Raw genomic sequence first — 19,913 nt, forward strand, 5'->3', positions numbered from 1 at the left:
CCCTCTTCACGCTGGGCCAAACTCATCACAGTCTCCCCAAGTCACCAACAGGCTTCATGCCTTCCAGATCTGAAAGTTCATTGGAAGGCTAGGTGGTGTGGCAGCAGGAAGAGAGAACACTAAGGCTGATGCAGTGACCGCATCACATGCCCTGAATGCACCGTCACCACAGGCTCATGGATGGGGCCACCTGCCGAGACGCAGCCCTGCCGTCTCCGAGGCTGAGAGACAACCTACATACAGAGAACTGCCCGCTCTCAGGCAGTGTGGTGCACACTCTGCGGATTGTCTGCAGACTCCAGACGGCCCTAGATCCTAGTAGTGGCAGTGACCTGGATCCAGAAGGCTCCACGCCACGGCCGGGGGCAGCTGGGCTCCTCCCCACTGGACCATCGATGAAGCCTTTCTCCTCCTGCTCCCCAAGAGAAACCGGGTGGCGAGTCACCCTGGACACCATGAACGGGCGCTGATTTATTTCTTTATTAGACTCGAGTGCTTTAGTACAGAACGGTACAGAGATGATACACGTTTGTGCTTCAATACTTTCAAACACTGAGATTCTGATAATTTCAAGGTAAACAAGTTTCAAGACAGACTAGCTTTTTTTAAAATATCCTTTTGATAAATTATTTTTTATATAAATAACAGAGAAAGGAAAACCAACGTGTTGGACAAACAAGGTCCTGAAGCATGAGCGTCGTTTGGTCAAGGGAAGGGGACAAAACAAGCAGTTTTAACAGGAAGAAACCAAGGCAGGTCCTTACAGTCTGTCCTAAGGAAATAAGATCTTGTAAGGAAGGGCAGGGGGGCAGGGACACAGACCTGAAAACTAATCTGAGTGCAAAGGGGGAAGATTTCAAAGCCTTGAGAAGAGAACGCCACGATGCACCTAACGGGCGGGTGGAGGATATATTCTGAAAGGGGAGGGGGTAGCGGAGAACTAGCACACACACGTTTGCAACGACAATGCCACAAGACAGTAATATACACACACGGTCTGGGGGGGTTCAAGGGCGTGGGGGGTGGGTGCGGGACATTTTTTGTGACTTCCACTGTCGTTATAGTTCACAGCAGCAGCAGAAAAGAGTGCGCTCCCTTCCGGAGAACGAGCCGCTGAGTCCTGAGGATGAGGAGACATCCTTCCTGCATTGGCCTCTTTGATTTCTGCATCAACAGCTAAGTTTTATACAGCTACATCTTTATACAGAGTAAAATGATTGTTTTCTTCTTACAAGCATGATGACAAATGACCCCACACTACACAAAATAAAGTATTAGGGAGTATCTTAAACAGAGGATGATCTGGGGTGCGATTGGGGTCTGTGTAAAGCCAGCAGGCTACTCTTCGTGTAGTTTGAAGCCTCAGGGGCACGGACAGGAAAGGGACCTCTGAACCAGGAGCCTGCAGGACCCTCCCAGTCCTAGTCCGTTGCTGAGCCATAAGCTCTACCCAAGCTGACCTCACTAAGAAAGAGGAGCTCTGGTGGTGGTGTCGGGGGTGATGCCTGGGGAAGGATGGGGTCTGAAGGAGCAGGTCTAACTGGAGACCCAGGTCCCCAGTGGAAGCCTGCTCCTCTCTCATCCAGGCACGGTGATAGACCGCAGACAGGACCACAGCGCTGTGGCTGTGGCCAGGGAGGGCGCTGAGACAGGGCACCCAGCCCGACTTCCTGTGGCCCAACCCCTACCCCCCACCCCCAGCACCGGGGGATGGGGGGAGTGAGCCCCTTGCGGGGAGAGAGCAGAGGCTGGCTCCAGTGCAAACCTCTCGAGATGTCACCTGAGCTTCACTTCCAAGCTCACGTGAATGAGAGCCGGCACCGAGGGGGAGGAACTGGAGTGAAGAGAAAAGACACCCTCAGTTTGACATACTCCAAGAATGGAAAGCTCAGTGATTCCCAACACGAACAGGAGCGACCCCAAATGGGTTCTTAAAAACACCCAAACGTCTACCTTCCCATATGCAAGCAAATGTGCACACGTCACGCTGGGCTATGTACAAGGTCATAAAATCCTGACTAATGGGGAGGAGGTGTCCATTCACCCTAAACGGTTCCAGGAACCCGATGGCAGCATGGCCCTCGTCCCAAACGTCTCCTCCAGGATACACGTAGAAGGGACTCTTAAAGAAAAAAAATCAAAAAACAATGCATTCTTTTGTTTCAAACAAGAAGAAGAGGGCATCACCAAACACGAGAACGCAGCGGCGACAGTGCCGGCCGGGCGTGCAGAGCTGGGGGAGGCGGTAGAGGGAGGAGGGGTCAGCAAAGGGACCAAGGCGGTCGGGGCTGCGAGCACTTCGGGGAGAGGGTTCGGTTTTGTTTGGAGGGGCGGCTTATTTTTTAACTGCTTATTTCTTCATCTGTTTTATTCAGTTTCTTCAGCGTGTCCAGCAGTTTCTGTGGGGTGAGAATGTGCGTGGATCCTGGGGAGGCAGAAAACACCTGTGAGCTTGCCGCCTCTGGTTTCAAACACTTTTCCCCTCCCCTGCCCTTGTCCATTCCCACAGCTGCAGCCGCCCCCTCCCCTCCCCTGGCCTCGGTCGAGTGGACACAGAGAGGGGGGTGGGGGCTGGGGTTTGGGGCCACATCACAACTGGCCCAGGAGACATTTGGGGGTCATGGGTGAACAGAACACCTCCTCTGGCTCAGGCAGGGTCCCCCGGGCTGTACCGAGGAAGGTGCTGTCTCTCCAGCTGGGCTCAGTGCTGTCTCCCAGGGGACAGGGCAGCCATCCTTCTAATTCTCTCCTGAACTCAAGGTGAAGCCAGGGAGAGAAGTGCCAAACCACATGGCGGGGAAGAGGGGGGTGAACAGGGCAGCGGTTCGCAGGGGGGCTGTGTGTGGAAAGAGAGGTCCAGGTCGGAAGGAAGGGGGTGGACAGAGCACCCAGGGGAAGCCACCGTGCTCGGGGAGCCAGCTGGCTGGGGCTTCATGGTGGGAGGGACCTCAGGTGTGAAAGGGGGAGGGCCGGGGAACCTGAGGCCTTACCTTGCAGAGACCCGCACATTGTAAGAGGTTAGAAATGCTTGCAAAAATTTAAGCTAATGGAATTAGATATAATTCTACTGCAAAAATAAAAAAAATAAAAATAAATGAAGTCCTTTTTCATAAAGAGAGATCTAATAAGTGCAGTAAAAAAAGATGCATGGATCGTGTGGTTAGGACATGGACTTACTCAAAAACAACAGAAGTGACTGGTGTGTGAGCATGACGCCTGCACGCATGCAGCAGAAGGCTTCAAAGAAAGAGATCCCGGTGGGAGAGAACTGAACAAAAGAGACCCGTCCTTGAAAATGTGCCTCCCTGGAGATGCGGGCAAGGGTGCAGGCCTTCCTGGGAAGAGGGGACCAGAAACCACAGGAGGCCAGATTTCCACCCTGAAGGCGGGCAGAAGAAGGCTTTGGTGGGATCCTGGGGAGTAATTCCAAATAGCAGGGTCTGTATGCCTTTGACCGCTACTTGCGCAGCTGACCTGACGGCTGGCACTGCAGACCAGGAGAACACTGGAGAAGCCGTCTCTGGTGTGAGAGACTTCTCTGCAGCTCAAGCCCCAGCCACTGCTCTGAGTAAGGAACCAGTCCCTTCCTGGCTGCTTCCCTGAGGGGCCGAGCGTGATGTCCCGAGCGAGCGTGCAGCCCGTGCCAGCCCTGTGCCCAAGCTGACTCTGTCTGCAGACTCAAGGCTCCTTTGGCAAAGGCGACACCAGTTTCAACAGGGTGTCCCTGTCTCCCTCGAAGACACTCATTTCTGTGACCTTATGAATCTTCCTGCAGGTCCTAAAGGTCAAAGGCCTCATCCCTAGATGAGGTAATAGGAATAAATGTTACCAAATTCTGACCAGGACCACTGGCAGAATGAAAGTCTCCAAGTCTCAGCTCGATGCAGTTTAGGTATCTACAGCTGAGAGATGGCTGCTGGGAACTCTAGGCTGGGATTACCTTGGGGGCTTCCTAGGCTATGCACATGCCAGAAAAACCATCCTTAACGTCCTCCCTGACAGCCATCCACTGGATTCCAGGAAACAAGAGGAAAGACTGGATTTAAAGGGGAATCAAAAGGCCTCTGATCAGATGTCTAGACCATCGTGCTTCCTAACCTTGCTTCCGTGCAGATTCAGGGCTGGGGGGAGGCCAAAAAGAGGTGAAGGAATTCATTCTTTAGAACTGGATATTATCTGATCGTCTGGTGCTCCCAGTCTTTCACTGAAAACAGACAACATCCAGGACCAAGTGAAAGTGTTAGTCGTTCTGTCGTGCCCTACTCTTTGCGACCCCATGGACTGTAGCCCTCCGGGCTCCTCTGTCCATGGGATTCCCCAGGCAAGAATACTGGAGTGGGCTGCCATTCCTGTCTCCAAGGGGATTTCCTTGACCCATGGATGAAACCCGGGTCTCCTGCATTAGCAGGCAGATTCCTTATGATCTGAGCCAGGACCAAGAGTATCAGGTAACCAGTGAGGCCTCTAGGGCTCCTCACACAGGCATGCTCCTGTCCCTTTAAAGGATGCAGACCAGCTGGTGTTAATCTGAAATCACCTGAGACCCATTCCTGCCACGCAATCAGCGATATGCTGATCAAACTTAATACCCTGGTCAAACTTCTCAGCACCACAAACACTGCAAACGTTCTCACTTGAACCCAAAGGTGGCCGACCATGCAGGCCCTCTAGAACCACTCCGAGGGTCCCCCTTATCCTACATAACCGCAAATCTGAAATGTGAACGGTGATCTTCAAAACAAAGTCATCCAAAGACTGTCAAAGCTTGTGGTCACAGTGAGCTCTGCCAGGACAAAATCCTTCCTCCTCACTGACAGCATCTGAAAACCAGAAGACTTCTGACAGATCAGCTGATCCAGCTGGTTCTGGAATTGCCCGAATCAATCCTGCAGACTCAGACTATTGAGGGCAGTGTCAGGGAATAGTAGGTTTAAACTGCACATTTAAGAGCAGCCCAGGTGAGTGAGATGATCTGCCAGGTGTGGGAAGACAGTGGCCTTGCCCACCGGCATCCTACAGATGAGAAAAAGATGCTCATGCCGGTGGGGCATGTTGGTGGCACAGCCAGGCCTAGAAGCCATGCCTCTGCTGTTGATTCTGGGGGCCCTGTGGCCTCCTGCCCTGGGAGGGGATGTGGAAGGCAATGTTCAAACAGCAGCTGGGCACTGGGTCAGCTCTGAATTCAGATTCAAATCTGAGTCCCATTGAAAAAATGGAACTTATCTGACCTTGATCTAAAATAAAGCAAAGTGTTCAACATAAAAACAAAACAAAAAAACTTCTTCCCCTTGTAAGTGCTGTGTAATAGGTCTAAGTCGGCCTTGCAGCTCCTTTCATTAGCTTCTGACCGTTTTCTGGACATTCGCTAATAGTCAATCCTTTTAACATAAACCATCCACAGCACCAAGGTGCAGAGCTGATCAAAATATTTCATTTCTTGGTTGGGAGGAATGATGGATTGATTAGTGGGGACTGAGCCGAGACTTGGTGGCATCTATATGCTTAGTTATCCACGCCTTCCCCCTTTGGTCAGGGCCAGGTGGAGCAGGCCTCAGCTCCAGGACAGAAAGGGGTCAGGAGGAGAGGGAGGGGCCAGGAGGAGAGGGAAGGGCCAGAAGGAGGGGCGAGAAGAGGGAGGGGCCAGGAGGAGAGGGAAGGGCCAGAAGGAGGAGGGGCGAGGAGAAGAGGGAGGGGCCAGGAGGGTGGAGCACAACACTGGCATCCACACACAGAGCCCAGGAGAGCACTCCTGGGCCCACGTTCACTGCTGAGCAGGGAAAGGGGAAAGGGAAGGGGAAGTCGCTCAGTTGTGTCTGACTCTAGCGACCCCATGGACTGCAGCCTACCAGGCTCCTCCATCCATGGGATTTTCCAGGCAAAAGTACTGGAGTGGGGTGCCATTGCCTTCTCCGGTGCCACCTGGGAAGCCCTTAAAAATTGAATGAAAGTTAAAGTGAAGTCGTTCAGTCGACTCTTTGCGACCCCATGGACTATAGATTACCAGGCTCCTCAGTCCATGGGATTTTCCAGGCAAGGGTACCAGAGTGGGTTGCCATTTAAACCCATCTCTAAAAGCTAAGTTTCTGCTCACACTGATGTGTGGGACACCACCCTGCCTCTCCAACACCCTGTATTGTTCTAGGCTTTAGTCACTTGGACAATTACAACAGAAGTGGGCAGGCTGGACATTCATCTGCTTTTTAACTTCCCTGGGATGAGGACTTGGAGAAGGCAATGGCACCCCACTCCAGTACTCTTGCCTGGAAAATCCCATGGATGGAGGAGCCTAGTAGGCTGCAGTCCATGGGGTCACTAAGAGTCGGACATGACTGAGCGACTTCACTTTCACTTTCATGCATTGGAGAAGGAAATGGCAACCCACTCCAGCGTTCTTGCCTGGAGAATCCCAGGGACGGGGGAGCCTGGTGGGCTGCCATCTATGGGGTTGCACAGAGTCGGACACGACTGAAGTGACTTAGCAGTAGCAGGGATGAGGACTCTGTGCCTCGATTTTTCTTAACTGAACTCTAAAATACAGCGCTGCCCAATAAAGCATCTCAGAAGCCAAGAACATACAGTCTGTAGTGCTCTCTCTGCTCTAATGGCAGCCAAGACACTCTCTGCTGATTGAATGTAAAACGGAGAAAGCAAAGGAGAGGTGTCTCCGATTGCAAGGAATCCCAGGACAAATCCGAGCAGGAACCCTTGGGGTCTGGGTTTGTGATTCTTTCTGACTCTGCAAGGGGTCTGCCAGGGCTGTGGTCATGTCCTTTGCTGCTGCTGCCGCTAAGTCACTTCAGTTGTGTCCGACTCTGTGCGACCCCATAGACGGAAGCCCAACAGGCTCCCCCGTCCCTGGGATTCTCCAGGTAAGAACACTGGAGTGGGTTGCCATTTCCTTCTCCAATGCGTGAAAGTGAAAACTGAAAGCAAAGTCACTCAGTCGTGTCCGACTCTTAGCGACCCCATGGACTGTAGCCTACCAGGCTCCTCCACCCATGGGATTTTCCAGGCAAGCGTATTGGAGTGGGATGCCACTGCCTTCTCCGCATGTCCTTTGAGAAGTCTCGAAATACAGCAAATGCTGTCCACCTACCTGCCATCTGCATGAGAACCAGATCTCTCTGATTACCATCCTATCAAGGTGCTTCTTAAGGATGACTTTTTTTTTTTAACACTTGCTTTTATTCATCACCCACTGGCCTCGTTTTCTAGGCAAAGGCAGCCTGGGCAGGATGGCAGATAGCCCAGCGCCACGGCCAGCCTCACTGTCCTGGCTTGCAGGCCCTTGCTGCTCCTCACCTCCCTACTGCCCCGGGGCAGCTATCTCTCCGCCAAGGCAAAGAAAGAGGGATGAACAACCCCGCCTCAAGGGCCAACCTTTAGAGCAGGTCCTTCATAGATGGAGCTCATTCTTTATAAAATAAACAAGCATACTTCTGACATTACCCAGCCAGGGTTCTGATGTTCACTCCCCAGAGAATGGAGGGAGGGCTTGCCAGAGAGTGGGGCAGGGCTGCCTGGTTTGAGTCTCCAACTGAACGACGGCATCACAGAGTCCGAGGGGCTCTGCGATCCAGCCTCCCTGTGTTCTGTAGCCCAGTGGGAGTAACCTCCCCCACTCACACAGGTGCTTGTGGCCAAGCTGGGGCTAGAGTCCTGGTCTGTCTGCTACTCACTCACAGGTGGCTCACAGGGCACATCTCAGCCTGGGGGTGGGGGTGGGGGAGGGGACATTTCCAGGGTCCGTGGTCAGTGGAGTAGAGGAGGGCATGCACACAAGATGTGGCCTCATCACAGTGTGTAGTGAAGCTGAGAAACGACGCATGCTGCAGTGAGGCCTTTGGGGCCAGTCTGCCGTCTGAACAGGTTGGGGAGGTTCCCAGCACGATAGAAGAGTGGAAAAGAGAGAGCAAGGAACTCTTACTCTCTCAAGGGCAAGAATAAAACCTGGATAACCTACCAAACCCACAACAGGTTCCCAGGTAACTGAGATAAAGGCATGAGCTCGTGGGAGAGGATACGCTCTTCAAAACAGCACATAGTGTTGAGAACAGATTTCTACCCAAAGGCTCTCAATCTGACTAGGAGACTCCAGCTGCAGAGAGGGGTATGCTTCTCAACTCTTGGAAGGACCCACAGGGGAATTAAAAGCCATTACCGAAAGAGCAAATGGCTAGTAAGTGCCGCTTTCCCTAGACCAGGAGACACCAGCTCTTTCCACTGGTGGCTGGAGTTCACCACAAACCAGGTGGCTTACGACCCCATCACCCCTTAGAAATTGTTCCTTGGGATAAGTGCCTGACCTGGGCAAAATGTATTGACACATTTAACTACCACAGACTGGGGGTCTGTTCCGGCGCCCTGTGCCAAGCCTTCCTCATCATCAGGAATTCACCCCACAGCCAGCAGGCTTAGGTGCCGTGCCTGCAGCATCCCTCCATGTCCAGCCCCCTCTGGAGGGCTGTGCATAGCGGTTGTGATCATTTAAAGCTCAGGGGGCTGCAGCTGTCTGAGCAGCAGGTGACCTGTGGCGTGAGCGAGCTGGCAAGCCAGAGCCCAGCGGCGCTCGGGCAGGGTTGGTGAAGGGCAGCATCAGGACACATTTTCAATCGGTGTGAAGAACTGCAAGCATTTTCTCGTTAAAAGAAAATCAAATAAATAATAAACTGAAAAGGGAAAAAAAATAAAAAGAAAAGAAAGAGTGACGGAATAAATCAAAGAAAACCCTTCAGAGTGGAAGAGTTTCTTTCGTGTAATAAGCTGCTTTTACTTTGTTTCTTTGGCTCTCACTCCATTGTTGGAGCCTGATCCTCAAAAGATACCCTAGAGGACTCCCGGAAGTCGGGGTGTCTCAGGTCCATGAGAAATTTGGTGGGAGTGAGAATATGAGTAGAACCTGCGGGAGAACAGAGGCCGGCTGACTGCTTGAACACAGGTACGTTACAGGAGCATGCCAACTTAGGCCTACGTTTATGCAGCCAATGAGGTGCGAGAGAGCGAGCCGCATGCGCACACGCGAGGTGCACACGCGGCGCACGCGCACACGGGCCGCGAGGACGGCGGGCGGGCGGGCATGCAAGCACATAGCGGGCAGGGCCGCATAGCGGGCGTCGGCGGTCTGCACCAGGCCTCTCCACCCATCTGCACGGGTGACCGTGTCTCCCCGGGTCTCCACCTCCCGACAGGGACCCTCAGGTCAGGCCAGCGTGGAAGAGGGGGTTACAACGAAGCCTGGCTGGGACGCGTCGGCCCAGGAGAGCTGTGTTTGAGCAGAACTAGCCAACACGCTCATGCAACACGTATGGAAGCCAAAAACACAGAGAGCTCCGCCACGGGGGGCCTATGTAACCAAAAAAGGAGAAAACCCAGGGAGAAATGGTGGCCAGAGAGGCTTCTGGGAGTAGGGAGGGCCGGGGGTAGGGGTGGGGATGTGCAATCTCCCCCCTGAATGGTGGGATCTGGAAGCTCAGAGTTGTGAAGACAGTGCCAGGTCCGTCTTGATGCACCCAGGAAGGGCCACGTGGACTGGTTCCCCCCAAAGTGGAGGTATAAAAGTGACACCTCTTACTGAGCTAAGGGGCAAGGGCAGGGCCCGGCCAGGAGAGGAGGTGCTAGTCATCTCTGGTCAGTTAATGCCAAGAGGCACCCTGGGCAGAGGCAACTCCATTTTGTTAAGGGCACAAGAAAGAAGGCATTTGGAGAAAGCAAAGATTTTTCTCAATGTTTCCTCTTCGGGCGGAGAAACTGGGGAGGCTCCTGTAGACATGAAAAAGGGGAAAATCTTCTCCTGCTGCCTTAAGTCAGCTCTTAGGAGCTGCTTCCTTTCTTCTGGAAAACCAGCAGGGATATGATAGACCCTGAAGTGGTAGGAGCTGGCTGGGGCAGCCCTCAGCAGAGCCGAGAAGCCAGGTGGATACGTTTTGAGCAGTATCTGCTTGCACGCCTGGACTATGTATCTCTAACTGACAGGTACCGGGGCCAGGGCTCATTGACCTGTTCACTGAGCATCTTCCGGACGTGAGGCTCGAGGCCAAGAAACTGACATGCCCCTCCACCCCAGGCCCAATTTAGGCTGTAAGTGGGTGCCCTTAACCCAATTTTGGTGGGTGAGGAAATCGCAGCCTGGAGAGGGCGGCACTTTTGAGGGGGCCCGAGTGGCAGTGACAGAGCAGGAACATTGAGTCTGTTGGGGCCTGGGACCAGGCACTTCCCACCATGTGGGGCTGCCGCTTGTCAAGAAGCAGAGCAGACCTGAGGAAGGGCCCCTTCACCCCTCCGTGGCTGCTGTCCACAGACGTGTCTAGAGGCAAAGTGTTGCAGGGGCAGCGGAGAACTGGAGATAGGATGAAACACCAAAGCGTGGAATGGAGTCACAGTGCATGAAGCAGCCCTTCCCTCTAGAAAACACGGCCCACTCACCTATGAGCACTTCCCACTTGCCGTTGGCTTGGGTCACCTCGTAAGCACAGCGCATCTCGTTCAGGCTCACGCCCCCCAGAATGAAGATAATAAGGCGTGGACCACTGCGGTACTCCCCGGGGGCCTTGTTCTTATGCCAGTGCCCATAGCGGGCGCTGGGGAGGGAGGGAGGGAGGGGGAGGGGGAGAGAAGGATGTTAATCATGTGTATCTGTATATATAGCATTTATACTTCATTATTCCATGATGTAATTCCCCTGGTGGCTCAGATTCCGGTAAAGAATCGGCCTGCAATGCAGGAGACCCGGGTTTGATCCCTGGGTCGGGAATATCCTCTGGAGAAGGGCATGGCAACCCACTCCAGTATTCTTGCCTGGAGAATTCCATGGACAGAGGAGCCTGGCAGGCTACAGTCCACGGGGTCGCAAAGAGTTGGACACGACTGAGCAACTCACACTTTCATTCCATGACATAGGACTCCTTCTATACACCAGTGACTAAAAACAGAGCAGATGCTTAGCAAGTGCTGTCTGAACTGGACGGCAGTGCAAAATTATCAAGCGCTTTGGCTGCTGGGAGAAAAATCATCACGAGCGCCCGTCCTGTGACCCTGTCATTCTCTTAGAAACAAGCAGGCAACAGACAGGTTCAGGTCGGCTTTAAAGCCAGAGGCTCAGCGCCTCCACCCACTGGATGATGGTCCTGGTGTCTCTCCCAAGTTGTAGAGTTCTGGGACACTCTGCTGGAAGGAGCAGCGACCATAGTCTCGGGCCTGTCTGCAGCTGGCACATTGATTCACCAGGCAGATGTACACTGCAGGCCTCACAGGGCCACCCCAGCACCGAGGAGCTAACCCTAGTGAGATCCCAAGAGCTCGTGGCTTAACTGAAGTGGTGGGTCGAGGACAGTGCAGGGAGGAGGAGGGTCTGCCTTGCACTGCATGGAGAGGAGCTCAGTGCCGTGGGGACAGGCACAGGGAAGGGCCATCTAGCACCACCTGGGTGTCAACGGGGAAGGATTCCTGGAGGAGGTGGTGCTGAGCTGCCTCCTGAAAGACGGGCATCTCAGCGGCCAGACAGTTCCCCAGTTCCTCCTCCTCTGCCCTGGCTTTCAATGGGCCTTCACCTTGTCCTCAGAAACAGTGAGAAATGGGCTGCTTCCAGGTTAAGAAAAATGAGGAAAACAAAAATCAAAACACAATGAGGAGAGCAAGGCTCCTCTGGACAGTGGAACCTTCGCCCTTCTTCCTGACTTACAACAGCATTGAAGTCACTTTCCAAATCTTGAAGGCCCTGGGAGCCCGCCTGGACCAGCCCCGAGGATCACAGTCATTTTGTTTTGCCTGTGAGATCATTTGTCTGCCTTAGTCGGCAGTCTGGCTGTGACACCACGGGGGATTTTGCATTCTACTCCAGTGTTGGCAATAAACATTTGGCCTCCACTGGCATCGGGGTGGGGGAATGTGCCATGCAGGCCTGAGAGTCCCGACAGAAGAGGGGTGAAGAGAGAAGACGGGCAGGGAAAGTATGCATAGAGGGACGGAGGTGTGTGTTCTACAAAGTCTGACCTGGGAACCTGGGCCACACAGAAGAGGGCAGCAGAGAGTCAAGGGGACCTGTGTTCACAGTGTGAGTCCCAGGGACTGGCCCGTGGACACACGGCCCACAGCGCACAGCAGGAAAGACTTCTGGATGAAGACAGCAAGGTGGTGCATGAGAGGAGGAGTTTTCAAAAACATACACATGAGGCATCGTGGGCAGCCAAGAAAACACAGAGGGCTGGAGGACTGGGAGATGGAAGCATGGACTGCTTTCTGCTCACATCTCCAACCTGAGAAATGTCTGAGCATCAGCAGGCACATGGACAGGAAAGGCCGGGGGCTGTAATTTTTCCATTATTTTCTGTAACACCTTTATGGACAGGTAACTCATGTATCATACAATTCACTTGTTTAAATTGTAGAATTCTCTGGTGTTCAGTATAGTCACAGAACTGTGAGCCATCACCACAATTTTAGACCATTTTTAGACCATTTCACCACCCCCCCAAAAGAAACCCTGTACCTAGTAGCAGTAACCCCTGTCTCCCAGCCCTCACCCCTGTTCCCAGCAACCACTTATCTACTTCTCTCTTGAGACTTGCCCATTCTAGACATCTCATATAGACAGAATGATAGAATATGTGGGCTTTAGTGACTGGCTTCTTTCACCTAGTATTTTCAAGGTTCAAGGTTGTAGCACGGATCAGTATTTCATTCCTATCTTTGGCTGAATGATACCCCATTGTATGAATGTACCATATGTTGTTTATCCATTCATCAGCTGATGGGACAGCGGGGTCATTCCCACTTTTGAGCTGTTATGAATAATACTGCTCGGAAGATTGCTGTACTGTCATTTTGAATGGGGTGGTTAGGGAAGAAGGGAGAAAATAATAATTGATTAAGGACCTGGAGGAGATAGCAGCCATGCGGATGTATCTGGGGACAGATCATTTCAGGCAGGGGGGGAAAGCAAATGCCAAGGCTCCTGAGGCAGAATTGAGCCTGGCATATTCCGGGGAGGGCAAGGAGGCTGATGTGGCTGAAGTGGAGGAGGAATAAGAGAGGAGTAAGGAGTGAGTCGAGATGGAACAGGAAGCCACGAGGTGGAGGGCCCCCCGGGCCACTGCAAGGACTTGGCCTGCACCCTGTGACGAGCAGCTGCGGGAGGGTTCCCGCAGGTCACTCGGGATCACGGCAGGACTACTGTGTGGCTGCCGTCCAGCCGGACACGGTCCTGCTCAGCCCTCTGCCCTTACTTGGTCCTCACCTCACAGCGGTGGTGCTGAAGGAGGCAGAGGAGCGGGTGGAGATGTACGGGTAGTGCTTGGTATCAAGTTTGTCTTCAATAGTGTCCTGGAAAGAAGAGAGACGGCTTTGACAAGGGCTGATGGAACCAAGGTAAGACGATTCCAAGGACCAGTCACTTAGCCAATCACGGCCAGCTCTGCAGGAGCTCCTCTGCCTGCTGGGGGGTGACTCCTGCCCTGCTGGGCGTGGAGCAGGTGCCCTGGGACCGGCGGATACAAGGAGATGAGTTTAAAGGTCTGCTCTTGAAGAGAAGTTATTTTTTTAAAACCCTGACTTAACTTTTCTTGCTTCTCTTTCAGTTTACTCTTTTCTCCCCTTTATATTCCATGTGAGGTTATAAATGTCCCATCCCTCCAGTAGGCTCCTGACCCTTGCATCCGTCTAGTAGCCACTACGCACAGGTTTCCAAGGGCCTATTGTCTGGTGGGTGGATACTGCTCCCCACCCTCTGCTGCCGAGAAGTCTCCACTCCCGACAGCTACTGTGTGGCACCCACACATGCCTCTTTGGGGGGCTGGGCGGAGAGAGGAAGAAGGAGCAGAGAGTGAAGGAGGGAATGAGGTGGGGGGTTGGCCTACTCTGCCAGGCAAAAAGATGTCACTGGTTTCTAGATGTCTCATGTTCACCCATCCTTTCCGTTTGTGGGATTTAAAAATAGGAAGCTGACGCACTCTGTATATTTAAAATATAGCTATTTTAGCATACAATTCAGTGGGGACACCTGGACTGCTATGAATTCGCAAAGGGATCCTGGGCGAGTCTCTTTATTCTCTGGACCTCAGTCCTGTCCAAGGGCAGCAGCTGGACAGCCCATCTCCAGGCCCCACTCCAGAGCTCCCGTGGGGCAGGGTTCTACAGTTTCCTTGACCTTGAACTACAAGGGGGAGGGGAGGGAGGGACACCTGGGCTACCTTCCCTTCACAGATGCAAAACACCATCTGTGCACAAGGCATGGTGCCAGAGGACATGGGAGGAGAGGGCGCAGGGCCAAGGTCTAAAACGATGACCCAACCCAGCGAGCGGCACACAAACACGCACAGAGCAGCTCTGACACCCGCTGCAGGAGGCCAGGGAGGCCTCTGTGGTGCTGGGCGCTCAGCTACGTGGTGCTCAGTGTGCGGAGACAGTGAGACCGGACGGGGACTTCGTAGAAAGGCAGGATTCAGGAGGTGGAGAGCGAGAACGTGCAGGCAGGGGATGATCTGAACAGAAAGGTGCTTGCCAGGGTCTCTGGCTGATGTGACAGGAGCAGCTGGGGGGCCTGGGGTCACTTTCTGAATGCCCTCCCTGCTGCTGTGCCCTCGGTGTGGAGCTCGCTACTCATATGACCTTCAGGCACTGCAATACCATCAAGGGGGCCCTACTCTGGGGCTGAATCATGTGGATCTGGGGAACCCGCGTCTGGCTGACTGTCTCCTGGGGCTGCTCTGCGCAAACCCTCCGAGGCCCAGATGCAAAGCCTCAGGTGTCACTGCCACCTGAGGGCAGGTGAGGCTGAAGCCCCCAGGCCCTGCAGGCCTCGCACCCTCGTCCCAGCCTGTGCTGACCTCCATGATGTCTTTGATGATTGGGGTCCATCGTGAGAGCTGGTAGGTCTGCTCGCTGATACGCTCCTTCCGCTCCGGCTTGCTCCTGCGACGCAGGGTGGACTGAAGGCAAACACATGACAGGCGGCTCTGAGTCAGCACCTGGGCCCACATGGCCCCGCTGGTCCCAGGGCTCCCTGTGGGGAATCAGCCTTGGAAAAAGGCTAACACGTGGAGAGGTTTTCCTGGAAAAGCCCAGACTATGCCCGTGGGCTCCAGCCCAAGAATCTGGAGCAAACTTGGTTCTTTTTTAATGCCTTAAAAAATGGCCAATGTGGCTCAAACATATAAGAACCGTTTTTTACAAAGGCAAGAAGTTAAAAAAAATAGTTTGTTGTCAATTACTGGAGAAGACTCTTGAGAGTCCCTTGGACAGCAAGGAGATCAAACCAGTCAATCTTAAAGATAATCAACCTTGAATACTCATTGGAAAGACTGATATTGAAGCTGACACTCTAATACTTCGGCCATCTGGTACGAAGAGCTGACTCACTGGAAAAGACCCTGATGCTGGGACAGACTGAAGGCAGGAGGAAAAGGGGGCGACAGAGGATGAGATGGTTGGATGGCATCACTGACTCAATGGACCTGAGTTTGGGCAAACTCAGGGAGATGGTGAAGGACAGAGAGACCTGGTGTGCTGCAGTCCATGGGTCACGAAGAGTCAGACACGACTTGGCCACTGAACAACAGAAGAAGAAAATCCTGCTCTGGTGAGACCTGTCCTTTGATTTTGCTTCAGCAGCACAGGGTGCACTGAGAGAATCATCTCCATTCTCATTTGGTCCCTTGAACACTAAATGACCCCCAGTCACAGGTCTCTGGTCTGGTGGCTCCGGAACAAAGCTCTTGACTCTAATAAGATTCCAGAAGGAGCCAACCTACAGCCCAGTTTTATCAGCACTGACTCCCTGCAGGAAGCAGGGTTCCTACAAGCAAGGTTCCTGGTAGGGGGCCCCTCCCGCCTCAGCCTCTTCTAGAGCTCACTGCCAGTTGGGCCCCTAAAACCTGCCCCAACTGGGTCCCGAGTCATTGCCAGAGTAGCAGACTCAAAGGTCTCAAGACGGCCTGACAGCAACCTCACAGAAGATGCTGAGTCTGAATGTCCTAACGGCTGAGCCAGGCTGACTCAAGACACGCAGGATGGAGCTGGTGTGTCTTGGGCTGGTTCACGGGCACAGCTCAGCTTCGAGACCACATGGTGCCTCTTTGATGTGCCCGCCTGGCTTCCCGGCACTACACCATGATTCTGTTTATACCTCTACACCTGCCTTCCTCTGATTTTTTCTTTCTCGATGTTGAGTGTGTGTATCATAAGCTGTGTTAAGGAAGTTAGGGGAGAAGAGATGAGAGCTGCCGCCTCCCCTGGGCTTCCCCCACAACACGAGGCTGGCGCTCACGTCTGTGACGATGGGCACCCCGAGGTGTGCCATGTTCGTGATGATCTCACTGTCCTCCGGCGGGATCTGAGCGTGCTGGATCAGTTTGTTCAGGTTTTCCTCAGTGATGCCTGCAAGAACAAAACCCTGATCACCATACCAGCCACTGTGCATCGCACACTCAGAAGCAGAGCCAAGTGCCTGGGGTGGGGGATGGCGCCCCCTCTCCTCCTTGGCATCAGTGGGAACTAATCCGCTCAATGTATCGACTTTACTGTAAGACAAGGCAGGGCCAGGACTCCTGTTCAACTCTAGCCACTCTGTCCTGGGCTATGACCACCAGCAACTGCCCCTCCTGACCTGTCTTTCCATCCGTCTCCTGCTTCTCAGCCGTCCCCACCATCCCGGGCCCACGTCACAGTCAGCTTGGACAAGAGAGTCTCTGTGTCCATCTTTTTGCACAGTGGACACTTATGGCAACTATATGTGCATAAAGATCCCTTATTTATGGGCACAGATTGGGGGCTTCCCTGGTGGTCCAGTGGCTAAGACTCCAGGTTCCCAGTGCAGGGGGCCTGGGTTTGATCCCTGGTTGGTGAACTAAAGATCCCGCATCCCACAGCAAGACCCAGTGCAGCCAAATAAAAACAAATAAATAAAGGCACAGATTACAAATGTGGGGTAAGTTAAAAGTCTCTGGCAGAAATGCTCTAATAAACTGGCTATACAGCTGATAGACTCTCCCTGCTGTCCTCACCCAGCCCTCTTCTCATTATCCTGTCCCTCTGACTAACTCTAGAATCACTGGGGGATACACAGCCTCTAGCTGCAGCTGATCTGCCTACATTTCTCCAGCTGTAAAGAGCCCCTCGGACCTTCCTATTAGACACCCTTTTCCTTGTCTCTTGAGCTGTTTTTCACTTTGTTCTCTCCCTCCCAGCTGCCTCATTTTCCCCAAGAAAGGGCCTGTCTCCTCTGTCATATCCGGCTGTTCCTACCATTCTTCAAAAAGATGTAGAGAAGGATGATGCGGATTTTGTCATAAGTGCTGACATTTGCATCCAGCAGAATGGGGACGATGGCTCTCATGGGGTCCTTGATCTTCTCCCCTTCAGCATCCGTGCCCATGGCCAGGTCCTGCAGAAAACACACCGTGTTGGCCCCATGGCAACAGTCTGGATAGACGGTAACTATTAGAAAACGGGCTGTCCGTGGATGTCTGTAATGTGTGGCTTGGTTGGGGAAGGTCAGTGACAGGTGCTTGAGCTCCCCCACATGCTGCAGTTAATCAGCACGGGTTTCCATGACATCGGTAAGAGCTGAGGAAAGCCCCAGGTTTCACTTTCCAAAACCAGAGACCACACAGATTTGCCATGTTGTTGAAAGGTAGGCTTTTCCCTCCAGGTGAGTGCCAGTGAGCCTGAGCTGATTCCTCAGGGAAAGCCTCAATCCCGGTAGGTCCCCAGGAGGGACACAGCCCTGCAGAGGGCTCGGGGCTTCAGGGGATGAAAAGCGTCAGTATTGTGAGGTGCCTCTGCCTGGCTAGACTCCTCCTGCTGTGCTTCCCCTGGCACAGAAGGGGGAGTTTTTTTTAAAAACTATTCTGGATTTTTTAAAAACTCTGCTTTTAATCTTCCAACACTTTTAGGGGGAAGAGAAAAAACATGGGCTTCCAAACCTGTACATCTCACTGAGGGAGATGAAGGAAGGGGAAGCTGACAACAGAACTGATGAAAAAGAGTGGAGTAAGCATAGTGTCTGCCACCCCCCATCGCCCATGACTCAGGCAAGAGGCAGATCCGTTCTCGACAGGCCCGAGAAAGCAGCACGTAGGTCTCGGCACATCCAGAACCATCTGGTCTTGTTCTGCAACTTTCTCTGTAGCTCTTACAGAAGTTGCCAGAAGATTGCCTTTTTTCTCTCAAAATCCCAGGAGCCTGCAACAAGTATGATCTCGAGTTGGGGTATCTCTACCCAGCCTGGATCAGAGGAAGGCAGGGCCCCCCCTCCTCTGAGGCCCCTTCAGCCCTCAGTGAAGCCTCAACAGACATCTGCACAGCAGGACTGACCCTAATACTCCCTCAAAGTCAAATTGAATGTTACTAGTTCAACAAATACCTCTGGGCACTTCTGAAAAAATGTAGACTTCCCAGGGAGAATCTCAACTGCATTTGTACCGGTCCAGGGATAACCTGTCTTCTGGAGAGTCATGTTCTGATGGTGAGGACGCCTTGTGTTTGCAGAGATCCCTGTGAAACTGATGGATTTCAGCAGGACCACTGAGAGAGTCCACGAATCACAGCTCATCTTAGGAACCTAACCCCAGCCTGTCACATCAAACCAGGGGATTTAGATCTTAGCCTCACACTGAGAACATGAGTTGTTTTTTCTGTGAAAAGAGACCCTTTGGCTGAGGTTTCACATCATGGGATTCCCCCCTTCCCTTAGACGTGGACCCTGGATGAGAATTATCACACATGAGGAATGCAGCGCCAGGATTAGCGATTCCACACGACACTCCTGGAAAATGTGGCAGTTTTGTTATATCCCTTCACAGAGGAAAAGAAAAACAAGCACATCAAACGAATCAGTGACAGGGACAGAACCCTGATGGTAACTGTGATCAGGGAGGCCGTGGGCGGATTTCTGTCCTTCGGCTACACTGCCCGCTTTCGGCCTCTAGGTCTCCAAGCTGGTGCGGCCACAGCAGGAGGAAAGGACACTCAAGAGTTAATATCCAGCCAGCTCTGTCAGTGCAGGGCTCAGTGCACCACATAAGTCTCTTCTGCTATTTCAGGGAGCATCTGCAAAGTCAGACATGCAAACCCCAAACGGCACGGCATTCCGGACCACTCTAGTCCCTACCATTGAGAGGAACTGCACTGGCTCCAGAGTTGAAACAACAGGATCTAGCAGGCTTTCCCATTTCTATTTCCTATGATTCTGCGGGATGTTCAAGGTAAGACGTTAACATTCAGCTGGGCAAGTAAACCAGCCTGGCAGAAGGAGAAGGAAAGGGCCCTACCTGTTCCACCCGGCAGAGCTTATCCACAGTGCCTTGGTAATGCTTCATACAGTCCTCGGCGAGGTGCAGGTGGGTCGAATACTAGGACAAAATAGAGAGTGTGTGGTCAGGGAATCTCTCACTGACTCACGCAGCATTTGCTGAGTAGCTGCTAAGTATGAACACGGTGCTAGGTGCCTAGGAGTCCCCAGCCTCATAAAGGAGATGAAATATGCGTTCAAGTAGAGAACTGTGTGTCAGGCAGAGGGACAGAAACACCTACAAGAGTCAAGAGGAAGGAGAAATCCTTTAAGGGGGCAGGGTGGTGTGACAGTTTCACTGTGTCCACAAATCCTGTGATACTCCTCCCTCCAGCAGGTGGCGCTCAATACCCCTCTCCTTAGGGCTGGATTTAGTGACCACTCGGGCAGTGAGTGAGGAACACACAGGCAGAAGAGCACTGCGTGACTCCCAGATCACCGTGACCTCCTCTGAGCCCAATCTTGCAGGCCCATGGGGTAAGGAATTGGAAGGATACAGAGAGAAAAAAGTCTTAGGAAATAAACTTTCTTTCCCCAACTTTCATTTTTTTTTCTAATAAAAATTGAAGATGGGGGCCTCCCTGGTGGCTCAGTGGTCAAGAATCCACCTGCCAATGTAGGAGACTCAGGT

At 52.8% G+C, this 19,913-nt stretch overlaps 1 protein-coding gene across 3 annotated transcripts in view; it reads right to left on the bottom strand.

Moving 5' to 3' along the window:
* Nucleotides 1–465: 465 nt before the first annotated feature.
* The window catches only part of STXBP1 (syntaxin binding protein 1), a 67,482-nt gene continuing 48,034 nt past the window's right edge, over nucleotides 466–19,913 (bottom strand). Inside the window, exons 13-20 of one of the 3 annotated variants that reach the window (XM_086325029.1) lie at nucleotides 19,263–19,343; nucleotides 17,236–17,374; nucleotides 16,259–16,368; nucleotides 14,820–14,921; nucleotides 13,232–13,317; nucleotides 10,423–10,577; nucleotides 8,774–8,899; nucleotides 466–2,425 (exon numbers count right to left, since the gene is read on the bottom strand). In XM_086325029.1, coding sequence (XP_086181155.1) covers nucleotides 8,790–8,899; nucleotides 10,423–10,577; nucleotides 13,232–13,317; nucleotides 14,820–14,921; nucleotides 16,259–16,368; nucleotides 17,236–17,374; nucleotides 19,263–19,343 — 783 coding nt within the window. In that variant the 3' untranslated portion in view covers nucleotides 466–2,425; nucleotides 8,774–8,789. Of the gene's footprint in view, nucleotides 2,426–8,773; nucleotides 8,900–10,422; nucleotides 10,578–13,231; nucleotides 13,318–14,819; nucleotides 14,922–16,258; nucleotides 16,369–17,235; nucleotides 18,175–18,355; nucleotides 19,344–19,913 lie in introns of all 3 variants that reach the window. The other 2 variants (XM_086325030.1, XR_015136302.1) reach the window with 2 other exon arrangements.

Source organism: Bos grunniens, chromosome 11 (assembly GCF_055505025.1).
Source record: "Bos grunniens cultivar Pamir isolate PY7600 chromosome 11, Bosgru_T2T1.0, whole genome shotgun sequence".
Classification (NCBI taxonomy): domain Eukaryota; kingdom Metazoa; phylum Chordata; class Mammalia; order Artiodactyla; family Bovidae; genus Bos; species Bos grunniens.